This window comes from Pezoporus occidentalis, unplaced genomic scaffold (genome assembly GCF_034315485.1).
Source record: "Pezoporus occidentalis ecotype Australia unplaced genomic scaffold, CSIRO_AGI_Poc_V1 ctg259, whole genome shotgun sequence".
NCBI lineage: Eukaryota > Metazoa > Chordata > Aves > Psittaciformes > Psittacidae > Pezoporus > Pezoporus occidentalis.
Window position 1 is genome coordinate 731,003 of NW_026914491.1, and position 13,068 is coordinate 744,070.

A 13,068-nucleotide genomic window follows, 5' to 3' on the forward strand; every position below is an offset into this window, starting at 1 on the left:
GCACTTCCCACTCCCATCAGTCTGTCACCACTGCCGTGTGGCAGAATTACTGCCTCCTGCTCTCCAGCACATCCGAACACACAAAGAGCTGTGCTGCTGCTGCCAGCGCTCAGCTGCTCTGCGTATGCGAGAGAGGGAGGGTGCCTTGGAAAGGTCAGTGCGGGGAAGGAGGGAGATGCTGTCTCCTTCCTTTAGGGGCCGTATCCTGGCATCACAGTGAAACCTTGTCCTGCCAGCAGCTGATCTGTATCTGCAGGGTCTGCAGCCCAATGTCACAGGGCTTCCTAGGGTGGTTTAGTGCCATGTGCAGATCCAAAGAGCTTCCCTGCCTGTTCCCTGCTTAGCAGAATCACCCTACATTATGAAAATTCAATTTCTGGCTCCACTCTGGACTCTTCCCTTGTTTTTGTTCCTGGCCCAATTTCACTGGCAGCTTTAGCAGCACAGCAGCAGCTTCCACTGCCCTGGCTACAGCAGGATCCTCCCTGGAGCCCTGTTTAATTCATCCCCCACATCCCCTGTGCCCAAGGCAGCAGCACCGCGCCGCTGCCCCCTCCGACCGCGTTAGCCCCGGGCCCATCTCGTCACCCCTGTCACCCACTGCTGACACTAACTCAACTTGCCTGCACTGTTGTAGGGGGCAGATGGACTGACGGAGCCCGAGGGCATCTCTCTGAAGCGCGTGGCCGTGGTGGAAGATTTCTTTGACATCATCTACTCGATGCATGTGGAGAGCTCGTCGGAGCCGGGCAAAGCACCCAAACATGCCGGGCAGAAGAAAACCTACCGAGCGGTGAGAGTCCTGCCCCGGGAACCAGGGGATGGGGACCACAGGGGGAGGTACCAGCAGAGCTGCTGGTGGGAGGCAGAGGTGAAGGGCAGTCCTGATGGACGCCTGTGCAGGGAGGCAGGGGAATCGGTTAAAGGCAGAGCAGCAGGGCTGGGGAGCTGGGAGACCCACCTGCAGCAGCTGCACAGCAGTGCGGCGGCTTGGAGAGGGGAAAGACCAAGTGAATTGTACAAAGACAACTGTATGTGTCTGAGGGAAAAGAGAAACGTTTGGTATCACTGATGGCCGAGGGGATGTTTGCCCAGTCCCCTGCATGCTCTGCTCTGTGCCATCTGCCTCCCTGTCTCCCTTGGCCAGAGGGAGATGTGTCGCGTGGGCCTTGAAGGGCAGGAGCAGGCAGGAAAGGGCAGGAGCAGGCAGCAAGGGGGGCTGGGGCCGGCTGGAGCCCGCCCCTCTCCCTCAGCCGGTGGATGCTCTCGCCAGCCCATCCTGGGTTTCCTCCGTTACAAAATGGAGGCAGGCACCGAGCTCAGCCTCATCAGGTGCTCCACGGATGCTGAGAGCCAGCTCTATCCATCCTGAAACCTCTCTAGTTAGGTCAGGAATAATTTAGCTTGAAGTGTGCTTCTCCAGGGAGCTTGCTGTTTCTCCTGACTCTGCACAGCCCTTCCATGCAAACATTTGGGCTCTCCTTTTACATGAAGAGCTGAATTTACTGTCCAAACCCGAGCTACTCCCTTGCATCCCGCAGCCCTAAGGACCAGGTCGCTTAGAGACAGAAGTGGCTGGCTGGCAGCTCGTGTCTCTGGTGTATACATCATCCTGGAGAGGTCTGTGCGGGCTGCCCTGCTCCCTGTGATGATGCTGGAGATTATGCAGGGCTTGGTGTGCTGCTGGAGCCGGCTCAGGGGTGGAGCCTGTCCTGCCCGCTTGTGTCCCTGTGTCCATCCACGGTCCATCCTCTGCTGTTGGTGCTGGCAGTGCTGGGGGAGCAGCACAGTGCCCTGCAGCCTCCCATGGGTGTTGGGAGCCCCCGGGGAGCCACATTCTGAACCCAGAGCTTGAGGCATCGCTTGTGCCTTGCATCCCAACCGCTGTCCCTGCAGCAGAGCAGGCCTGGGGTGCACTTTGACCCCCCCGGCCAGGGGCAAGTGACCCCTTTATAATGTGGGGAGATGCAGTCCCACCAGTGTGACCACAGTTCAAAGCCTTTCCGCTCGTTTCCCCAGCAGACCACGCCGAGCCTCTCCTAATTCCTTCAATTCAGGCCTCTGGAGGACTAATCTGTGCCCTGCACAGCCCCGGGGGAGCAGGCTGGATCCGTCTGTTTTCCCAGGCCTGCTCGCAGCAGCCAGGGAGCTTCACGCTCCACCCCTCCCGGCTCCCTCTTGAGCTGAGATCATCACATTAGCAGCGTGTATCCCCTCCTGACCTGGCAGGACGCTGCTGGCCCCGCTCATGCCCCGTCTCCCTGGAAGCGCCTTTGCAGCCGGGGCTGGAAGGTGAATGCTGCAGAGCACGCCCCGCGCCGCCGCTCCGGGCACAAAGGGCTGCTGCTGGCGGTCAGCTCGGGAGGCTGCCGGCTCCCCAGCGCTTCCCTCCCTCTCCTCTTCCCCACCGGTTCTGATGAGAGGCACTGGAGAGTTTGCCCTTGTCCGTGACCTCCGGAGGGAGGCAATCAGAAAGGGAGTTTGGATGGGAGATAACTCATCAAGGGAGCTGTCTGCTCTGCAGAGCATCAAATCAGCTGAGAAATAACAACTGGATCGCTAAAATTAGCTGAACATTTGCAGCAGAGACTATGGGCTTGCTGGAGCGAAGGAGGCAGGAAACTGGGCTCAGCCCCGCGGGCAGCACAGAGGGACAGGACCCTGCCTATGCCACGATGCCCCAGTAGCCACCATTGATTTTCAGGCCCTTAATTGCAGCGTTTCTGGGGGAGTCCCTCGTGCTTGTGCACTGATAAATATGGCACAGAGGCAAAGGCCCAGCTGGGCATCCGCTGGGTCACAGCAGAGCTCGGCGGTGCTGTAGCTAAATAGGAGGAGAATCCCATGAGGACCAGGCACTGCATCCTCCATTTGAGCGGCTGGGACAAGGTCCCTGCCTGAACTTTCCACCCATCTGGCATGAGCAGGCGAGTGAAAGCTCGGGCTCTGCTGCCGCTCAGTGGAGATGGATGTCTCTCCTCCCACCGCAGCGGCGGGGCGCCTTTGGCCATCCCCGAGCGAACCTTCTGCGGTCCTTCAGGAACACGGGCTTTATTCCAAGGCCAAGCATCGCCCTTTCCTGTGGGGCAGAAAAAATCGCGGAATTGGGGTATTTTGGGTCGCTGTTAACAAAGGCGGGCGGGAGGACGGAGCCCACGGCCCGGGGAGGGGTCGGCGCGGCCCGGGCTGCCCTCCTGGCCCTGTCACCAGCGAGGTGTCTGGTTGCAGCCGCGCTTCCCGTCCCGAGCCCCGCTTCTGCCGTGCTCCAGCCCCGAGGAGCGGCACGAACAATTGAATTTCTGTCTGCTCTATGACCCCACTTGTAAGGGCTGTGACCCCTGCTGGGGTCGCGGCCCCTGCCTGGGGAACCGCCGTGCTGGGACAAGTCACTTAGACCAAACAGGATGGGTGATTAACCGGAGGAACCAGCCCGAAGTAAGAGGTGGGCTCCGCACCTCTTAATGCTTCCAATTGAGACCAGATGTCTTCCTGGAAGATGTTTTAGGCAAGCCACAGGCTGCACAACCTGGGTGAAGTGCCCCAGCTCGTGCTGCACAGGAGGTCGAGCTCCATGGTTTGATGGGGTCTTGTGGCCTTACAGAAACCCACGTTAAAACTGCCTCATTCCTGCTCCAAATAACCTGGTCTTGATCTTTACAAGTGTTACAGAATTGCTGTTGGCAGGGATTAATTGGAGCAGGAGGACTCTGTGATAGCCAGGTACCTTCGGTGGGTGCTAAGGTCTGGAGCTGGTGTTTAACTTCAAGCGTCCAAGTTTTAAATGTTTCTCCTTAGCTTTTCCTCATCTGTAAAATACGAATACCCCAGGAAGGTTCAGGAGACTTAACAGTGCTGTTTGTTTGCAAAAATGTTTTCAATTCCCTGGATAAACTGTGTCACACAAGTGCAAAGTGTTACCAGTAATTGATTGTCATTGTGGGAAAAAGTGACCTGCCCTTACTGAAGATTAATGGATTCTTCAGGTTACTGGTGTGCTGCAATTAACAATGCAAACAGAGCTGAGCCCTCCTTTTCTCAGCTGATTCTCACACATTTGAGGCTTTGCTCTTCACGGGCTCAGGGTGAATGGAAGGAGTTTCTGGGAGGGGTTCCCATGCTGGGAGTCCAAAGGTCTGTTTGTTTGTGTCAGCACCTCTTTGATACGCTGAGTACTTCCCAAATGTTCCTCCATCAGCAGCTGCTCTGGAGGGAGGGAGGGATTCAGGGATCCCAGGTTGCTGTGGGTTCTGGATGCCCTTGGGTGAGGCGGGAGGAGCCCGTGGTCACTGGTGCCCTCTGCCAGGCACAGTTCTCCCTCACAGAGCTGTCCCGTTGCCTTCCCAGATCGCAGAGACCTACGCGTTCCTGCCGAGAGAAGCCGTGACCAGGTTCCTGATGAGCTGCACCGAGTGCCAGAAGAGGATGCATTTCAACTCCAACGGCCTGGAGCCCAAAGGTAAAGGCGAATGAATTCTGCCAGCAGAGCTGACACAGCGTTTTGTACCGGTGCAGAAGCCCTGAGAGCTGTCAGGACACTGCCCCATCCGTGAGATACTGATGGTTTTCCTGACCTGGGTTATTTTTTCATGCATTTTTGTAGCCAAGCTGAAAGAATTGCTTAAACCTGTTTTCTGGAGAAAAAAAAAAACAGCCAAAACCATGACCTAAAGTTTTTCCTTTAAACTCTTGATTTTGTGCTCAAAGGGACTGAATGTATCTGAATAACTGAAGTTTCTGATAATTAATGCGCAGTAATTAATATATATGCATATCATGATCCCCTGTTTGATAAAGTGTTGGTAATCAAAGTTGCATTAAGCCTTTGTATCCCAGCAGTTAGCGTGGCCATTGCGGTGCTTGGCTCCTTATGGTGCTTTTGTAAATGGAACCGATCTGTAGCTATCACATAAATGGTGGGGGAGATGGGACCACGTTTTCTTCCGGAGTGGTTAAAGTTGATGTTTGCCTATTTTTCGCTGGATTACAAACTTGTTTTCCTGCTCAAGTGCAAACCAGCAAACTGCCCCAGGGAGTTTCACCCAAAATTGCTTCTTTATAAAACCCATGAGCAGGCTGCAGGGAGCCTGGTTCTACCCTGGTGAGGCCACCAGGCTCCCTTGGCAGCTCTCACCGAGCAGAGGAGCAGAACAAAGGGCCCAACAATAGAAAATTTCCCATCTGAAATACGAATTCCCAGCTGTTCGGTGCAGAGCAAGGGCTGCCCAGAGTTCTGGTTAAGTGGATTAACGTGTGCCAGCTCTGCAGAGCCGTGCAGGGAAGGCTCTGCGCTTGTTGTGTGGTTTAGAAACCCTCCCCAATAATGGTGTGTGACACTTATTAGCCCAAGCTCTGCTCCTGCAGCACTTCCCACCCTGCTGGCCAAGGGCCCGATCCCTCTTTCCAATTAGGTCAGGAGAAGTTTTGGCCTTTGGCCTTGCTGGGAGCAAATGTGACCTTTACACTGCTTGCGCCGCATCCATCACGGTGATGTTCCAAGTGCTGCGGCTGCAGCAGCCGGCTCAGGGCCTGGACGGACGGTGGGATGGGGCAGGGATGTCGCCTATTGGGTCAGTCAAACCAGGCCGCTTCACCAAGTGCCTGGCTCTAGCCAAGCTGCCAGCCCCAGAGCTCGGGATCCCTTTCCAGGAGGCAGCTGATGAAAAGGGTCATTGTTCCTTCAGGGGCTCCCTCCTGCCCACCCACCAGCCCCGTGTCCCCCTGTTCTTCCAAGGACATGGCACCATCCTGGCTCGGAGGCACCTCAGGGAGCACCAGGTGCTGGGTGTCCACCCCCCCGAGTGCTCGCAGGCATGGAAACAACGATCAGGGCTGAGATCTGTCCTGAGCAGATTCCTAAGTTATTTTAGTAAAGCTTTCCCCCTTAGCTGTTCCCTTAAAGATGTATCAAACAGGAAAACAAAAGATCCCCACCAGGAACAGAAGTGCCTTTCTGCCCTGAATAGTACCTAAATAGTGACTAAGTACCTGTGAAAATGCATAGAGCAGATTAGATAAGGTAACTTTTACTGGGGAAGAGTTTCTGGTTTCTCTAATGCATGTTCAGCAATTTATCAGGAGCAGATCACCTAAAAAACCAATGAGGTCATAGAAGAATTGCCTGGGTGTGAGCACCTGCACACACACACAGGCAAATAACTCAGCAAGATGAAAAACTTGGAGTCATTCCCATCTCTTCCTCCTTCTCTTGTCCATTGAGCAAATCCCAACGCCTTTCATTTGTGATCACCAAACTGCCTGAATAAAGGGATCGGACATCAAACCCTGCTGGGTACCCACATCATTCATAAAAGCAAATGGTCTTGCTCCTGGGAAACCTAGAACATCACTGGACTCCACTGGCATCTCTTTCCACTCTTACTAAATCAGGACTAACTCCAGTGGAGTTATACAAGCTTGGAATTAGGATTGAACCCCTTTTGCTTTAAACCATTCTGCCTGTTCCATCCGTGTGTCCAGCATGTGATCCAGCTAGCTTCATGAAAAATGAGCTCAAGGATTCCAGGAGCCCTCTCTTGTGACATGTGGGGTACGAGGACTGTTCCCGTGGAGTCCCCCAGGCCCTTTAAAACAAAGGTTTGCTTTCTTTTCCAGTTTCATAAAGAAGAAAGGTTTTGGTTTCTTAGGCTCAGCTCAGATCTGTTGCAGTTGCACAAATTCACAGTAAATTTGAGGCTGTTAATGGGATTAGTCCAGCTTTGCATCAGGACAGTTTCAGGCAGAATCTAAGCACCAAAACTCGTCGGCCTCACTTCCTCCCCGTGCGGGGATGCTGAGCCTCATTCCTTTTGGCAGTGATGAGCTATTACATGGGGGATGGCAGGAGAGCAGCGTATCATCCTGAGGGGTCTGCAAGGCTCACCTCACCCACACCTCCACTTCAAGGAAGGAGCAGCTTTGAGATGTTGCCCTTGGCAAGTGCTTTCCTAAACTCCTAAAGACTCAAATCTTGGCCCCAGCCAGCCCGGGGAGGTGGCAGATTTTGTTCCTGGGAGCGGTTCCTCTCTCACTGCAGACCCAGGCAGCCACAAGGCCCCCTTGCACTGGGGCTTCAGCATCTTTCCATCACAAAGTGACACCCGGGCACAGTAGAATGGGTTGTGTTGGGTAAATACAGAGATGGAGAAGTGCTCTTAGTTAATCTGTAGTTCAAAGTGTGACAGGAACCACTGACATACAGCCATGAGAAAAGAAAGGGGGGGGTTAGTTTACAAGCTTCCTAAAGCTTTGCCCCTTCCTATTTGGCCTGAGTAGCTCTGGCTGCCCTCCCCTGCGTCCTCAGGCAGGAATGCTTCAGATGCCCGGGATGAATCCGGTGAACCTGGGAAATAAGCATTTCCACACACCCAGTTAGTGTCTTGGTACAGAAGATCCGCAAAACCCAATGTGATGTTTGAGTCAGTTACAGGGAGGTTTTGGGTCAGGTCATTTCTTAACCAGACACCACAGAGCTGGTATTTCCGGAGGTGTGAGGTGCCCTCAGGCCTGCTGGCTTCCACTGGGACTTTGGGATATTCGGTGTTTCTGAGGAGCAGCCCCACTGTGTTTGGGTTGCTGGGTTTCCAGAGGGGCTGTAGAACACTCTGTGAAGGGGCTGCTGTGTCAGAGGTGCCTCTGGAACCAGTGACCCCAAAGACACAAGCCAGCCGAGGGGAGTCAGGAGCAGCAACGGAAACCTCCTGCCACTGGTTCACCTTCAGCTCCTGGAATCCCTTCTTCCCCATCAGCTGCGGACACCACACATCCCTTTGGAGTGTTCTGCAAGGCTGGATTAATTCCCTGCACTTGCAACCACCTGCACTGAGGGCAAAGAAATCTCCCCTCTAGCCAGCAGCCATCCCTGCAGGAACCAGTGCTCCTCTTGACCAGCCCCGTGGCACGAGGCTGTGACTTCAGCATTAGCACAGAGAACTCCAGCAGCCTTCGTGTCCTGGGGGGAGCTCAGCCCCCACAGTGCTGATGGCAGAGCTGGCAAAGCCTGGAGAGCTCAGGAACGTCACTGAGGAAGTGCTTTGTGGGGACTGGGCTGCAGGAGCGGTCTGAATCCAGAGATCTCCGGAGCTCAGGCTCAGGCAGCCTGAGGAATCAACAGGAACAATTTAAATTAAAGATCTTTAAAATGAAGTTTGTGTTTTAATGAGGGTGTTAAAAATAATCTTCATCACCACACAGAGATATTTAATAAGTTGCCTTAATGTTAACACCTACCTGAGGGAATCCCAGCAAAATTGGCCAGACTCCGCAATGCTAAAGCAAGCTGCAAATCTATTCCTGCTCATCAGCCTCTGCATCAGTCCCCTTTGCCTGGAAGGGCTTCTGAGGCATCGGTTTCTTCCTCTGCTGTGTCCCAGGCTGGGAGCATGGCACGTTCTGGATGGGGTGCATCTCCTCTGCAGGTGACAGCAACGCTTTGAGCTTTCCCTTGTAAACCAACGTGTTCTGTAATGATGTTCTTGGTGGGGTTGTGTTCTTAGAGGAGCCTCAGCTCAGCGGGCACCCGCTCTCACTAAGGACTTTAAGTGCTCTAAATCCATATGTTTGATGGTAATGAGAACACGTCGTAGGTTTGTGCTTCCATAGCCCCATAGCTAAAGTTTTCCCTTTGTTCTTCAGAGAGTGAACCACCCTCCTCTTTGGTGTCTGGGATCATTGACTACAACATGCCCCTCACCTCCACTTACCTGAAGCAAATGAAGCTGCGGGTGATGAATTCCCAGGAGCAGGTGAGTTGTGCTCTGGGTACAGGGCGGCTGTCACCGTGCTGGGGGTGGAGGGAGTGACCGGTGCTCAGCATGTTGGGTTCTGGAGGATGCTCTGGGGCTCCCTTTTGGTGTGGGGAGGTGGGGAGGGCAGGTGTGCCTCTGAGAAAGAGACAGCACCGCTTCATTGTGCCAGAGAGGAGCAGAGGGGTTGATGCAGTTACTGCTCGTCCTTCAGCTGTACGGCTCTAAGGAATTGTCTTCAAAGTAAATATGGCAAATAGGAACTTCTTTCCCTCCTCTGAGTTGCCTGGGGGCTTGGGCAGCTGCGGTCTGAAACCCAGACCTTGCTTTGGCTGCTCCGGCGCTCTCCCAGGTGGATCAGCAACTTGAGGAAGTTCAACCCCAGCCACCCCGCTCTGGTGTCAGAGTGGGAGAAGGCTCCGTTGTCTGAGGCCGGTGTTAAGCCACTGGATTTGATCTGGGAACGGATGGGGCAGACTGCCACAGGATTGCACCCAGGCTGTGCAGTGCTCTGCAGTTGTGCAGCTGCAGGATTAGCTACGGGAACCTCTTTGCACCATGGAAACAGGCTATAAAAAGACAAGTCTGTTTTACTTGCTCCCCACAATCTGCACTGGAAGCCAGTGCTGGATTTTTGTTCCTGCACACTGAAACTTGACCCTGATCTCACACATTGCTACCAGTTGCAAGAAGTGAAAGAGTTTGCATTGTGCCGTGGTAGAAAACATTACTAATGTTTTATGCTAACATTAATATGCTAAGGCTGTGCCCGATGGGTACTTTTATCTAGAGGCACCCTCAAAGGATGTTGGTTAGAGCATCCACTGCCGCGGTGTAACGTGCCAGATGTGGGTCGGTGGCAGGAGCTGGACAGAATCGAGCTCCTCCATCGCTTCCACAGTGAAACCTTCCTGCTGGAGGGCAGAATGGCACCTGATGGGCAGCACTGGTGTGTTGTGGAGCTCATGTTGGACACGAGTGGGCTCAAGGTTTCATTTGCAATAGGTTCTCTTACAGCTTTTGAAAGGGAAAGGCTGCGACGTGCTGGGGTTTGTGCTGGGGCTGGGTTGGGTGGTAGAACTACGGACAGCTCCAGGGGCTGAGCTGGGCTGAAAAGGATAAGGGGTAGAAAAGTGCAGTTTGATCTGGTTTCCACCATAACCCCCCGAGAGGCTGCAGGCTTTAGTAATGACCCTGGAGTTTGGAAGCTGCCCGCTTGGGGATGCTGGTTTGGAGAACTTCGGTTGGTAATTTGGAGCTTTGAGTCTTAACCCCGAGTTTTGGTTCAGCAGTTTGACGCTGGGTAGATAAATGGAGCATCCTGCTAACACACATACTCCTGGAGCTTGCTGAGACCAGGGCAGAAGCATATGTCATATGGGAACAGAAAAAGGACCAGCTGAGGCAACCAGCAGTTGTTGGTTTAGATCATAAATCAAACTCTTGATGGTACTGCCGGCCTCCGCAGTGTTTCTTTGCCTGAGCTCTCACTGGTGCTCTGTGGGGCAGCTTCCTCAGCTTTTCAAGCTGTACCAGCCGAGGGAAAACCGTGTGAAAGAAGTAAAATTTGCTTCTCAGTGTGTTCCTGAAACTGGTTCCTGAGAGCAGAATAACCAAAGATGAGTCTTACTGCTCCCACTGCTGAGGCATTAAAGCTTTCCCTCAGCCCAGGAGGTACCCACAGGCTGGGGAGGATGCAGGAGGAGAGGTTTGGAGCTTTTCAGGTTTGCACCACCCAAATACACACTCGTAGATCAATGCTTCCAAACTGCTGTTGGTTGCCCTCCCGCTCAGCCTTGCTGCCATGTCCCCTCGACTGCCTTCCACTCACTTTGGTGATGGTAATAGAAACAAAGCAAGCTACAGACTCGTGCTCAACTTGGCTTTTGCCAAAAGCAAGGATTCGTGCGTGGCAGCAGCAGGAGGGGTAACAATGAATGAATTCATGCCAAAGCGGCCTTTTAACTTCATTATTCAGGGAAAAAGCCATGTGCATGTAACTGCAACATATTAGTGCTGCTCAGCACATTAGTACCAGGGCAGCAGCATCTCCAGAAGGAAGCACAGCCGAAAGAACCTTAGAGAAAGCATTTATCTCTGCTCAGGGACAAAAAGCAGTTGGAAGAGGAGCTCTTTACATGGCTGATCCCAGAATGAAGCGTTCCTGCAGAATATATTGCAATATAATTCTTGGAGTTGGTACCTTTATTCTGGCATGATGGAAACCAGCTGTGACCCATGTTGCTTAAATCGGGTTCACTACAATGTGCAGGAGCTTCTGGGGTGTCAGTTGTCCTTCACTCCCATTTGACACCAACTCTCACCTGTGGGAGAAAAAGCAGGGCCAGACCCTTTCCACAGAGCACTGGAACAGGCACATTTCAGGGTATCCTCCTCTGAGGCATGGAAGCATCTTGGAACTTCCAACCTTCCCAATCTAGCAAGAAAGGATGGAAGATACTTGATATTTGTCTGTAATGATCCTTCCTCCTCATTTTCAAACACTATTACCATTTGTGATTGGTGATTTGAGTTTATTGCAGTCATTTTCCAGTCAATCTTTTCTGTCTTACTCAAACTCAGCCTTGCAGTTCTTTTTCATGCCACGCTCTTGGGCAGGATTTCCACTGATGGGCTACGAGGATTGTACGAGAAGAAATCCCAGTGCTGAAAGGCCAGGCTGTCCCTCTGCTCTGAGGTGCTGCTGCTGCCTTGGCAGACACAGGCCAGGGCGAGAAACCAGGTTCCAATGATACAGAAACATTGTCAAAGATTGCTTCAAAGGCTGCTGACAGGAGGTCACGCAATCAGGGGACAGCAGGAGCTGCTCGTGGGTGGGAAATAGCACAGGCAGTTTTCTGGTTGCTATGGCTTTGCTCCTCCGAGTAGTGTTTGAGAGGACGGAGCCACGTCCTGCATCGTCCCACCTCCATCCATCCTTGAGAGGACGGAGCCACATCCTGCATTGTCCCACCTCCATCCATCCTTGAGAGGACGGAGCCACGTCCTGCATCGTCCCACCTCCATCCATCCCTGAGAGGACGGAGCCACATCCTGCATTGTCCCACCTCCATCCATCCTTGAGAGGACAGAGCCACGTCCTGCATCGTCCCACCTCCATCCATCCTTGAGAGGATGGAGCCACGTCCTGCATCGTCCCACCTCCATCCATCCTTGAGAGGACGGAGCCACGTCCTGCATCGTCCCACCTCCATCCATCCCTGAGAGGACAGAGCCACATCCTGCATCGTCCCACCTCCATCCATCCCTGAGAGGACGGAGCCACATCCTGCATCGTCCCACCTCCATCCATCCGGCACTTACCTGTAAACCCAGGGTGTGCGAAGTGATTCTCGGAGCACGATTTCATGCAGTGCTTTAGCACAGACAGCAGGATGACCCTGAGAGGGGCCCCGCAGGGGTTCAGATCCCTTGGATGCACCATGAGTCCGGTGCTGGTGAGGACTGAGCCTCCTCTGCAGGATTTGGGAGCTCATGGAGCCTCACGGTTTGCAGTGTTACGGCCTCCTCCCTCCACTCTCCTTTCTCCCTGGTGCCCTGTTGCTGTGCTTGCTCACTCCAGTGTCCCAGAAGGCTCTGGCATTACCAGGACAGCTGAGGTGCATCTTCTCCCAGCAGCTCTCTTGCTTCCTTCTGCTTCACATCCAGCTCCAGGCTAATCCCAGGGTGCAGAACTGGTACCGAGGCTGCAGCAGAGGCAGGGAGTGGGGCGAGCAGCTGCAGAAGGGCACACAAGGATTGTGTTTTCAGTCTGTAAAGTCACTAATGAGAATGGCAGCCACCTCTTCACATAGCCCAGAGACCAGAACCAAACCTGGCAGAGCTGGAAGCCGCTGGGTGCTATCTAGGACCTGGGGTTAGTTGGTTGAGTGCTGAGTGAAGGGGTCCTGAAGAAAGTCTGTGTGTTCATAGAGGTGCGACGAAGGCAGAAGCACGCAGGCAGTATTTAGAAGGAAGTGGGATGATGCATTTGCATCACATGAGGATGATAAGATACTTCCCAGTCCATTAAAGAGGGTGTTAAACACCTCCAGGAATAAATACCTCTAAATCAACTTGACAAGAGAACTCTCGTTCAAGAGGCCTTTCCTTGGCTTGGGCAGATCTTTGTTTCCTGCTGGTATTTTTCAGGACGTTTTGGAGCCCTGGAGAAGTTCGCTAAATGCACCCTTACACAGAGCAGAAAAGGGAACCACGCAGCCAGGGAGGCACCGCGACCGGAGCCGTTTGAAACACGGGTTCAGTCCCTGCCTGATGCTCCTCTTGGAGCTGCGGCAGCAAAGCCCTCTAGTGGGGATGCGCTGCT

The 13,068-nt window shown here is 53.5% G+C and overlaps 1 protein-coding gene across 3 annotated transcripts in view; it reads left to right on the forward strand.

Moving 5' to 3' along the window:
• The window catches only part of NOL4L (nucleolar protein 4 like), a 54,157-nt gene that overhangs the window by 15,839 nt on the left and 25,250 nt on the right, over positions 1–13,068 (forward strand). For all 3 annotated transcript variants that reach the window (XM_062623842.1, XM_062623843.1, XM_062623844.1), the window contains exons 2-4: positions 638–793; positions 4,345–4,456; positions 8,632–8,741. In XM_062623842.1, the coding sequence (XP_062479826.1) occupies positions 638–793; positions 4,345–4,456; positions 8,632–8,741 (378 nt within the window). The remainder of the gene's footprint in view (positions 1–637; positions 794–4,344; positions 4,457–8,631; positions 8,742–13,068) is intronic.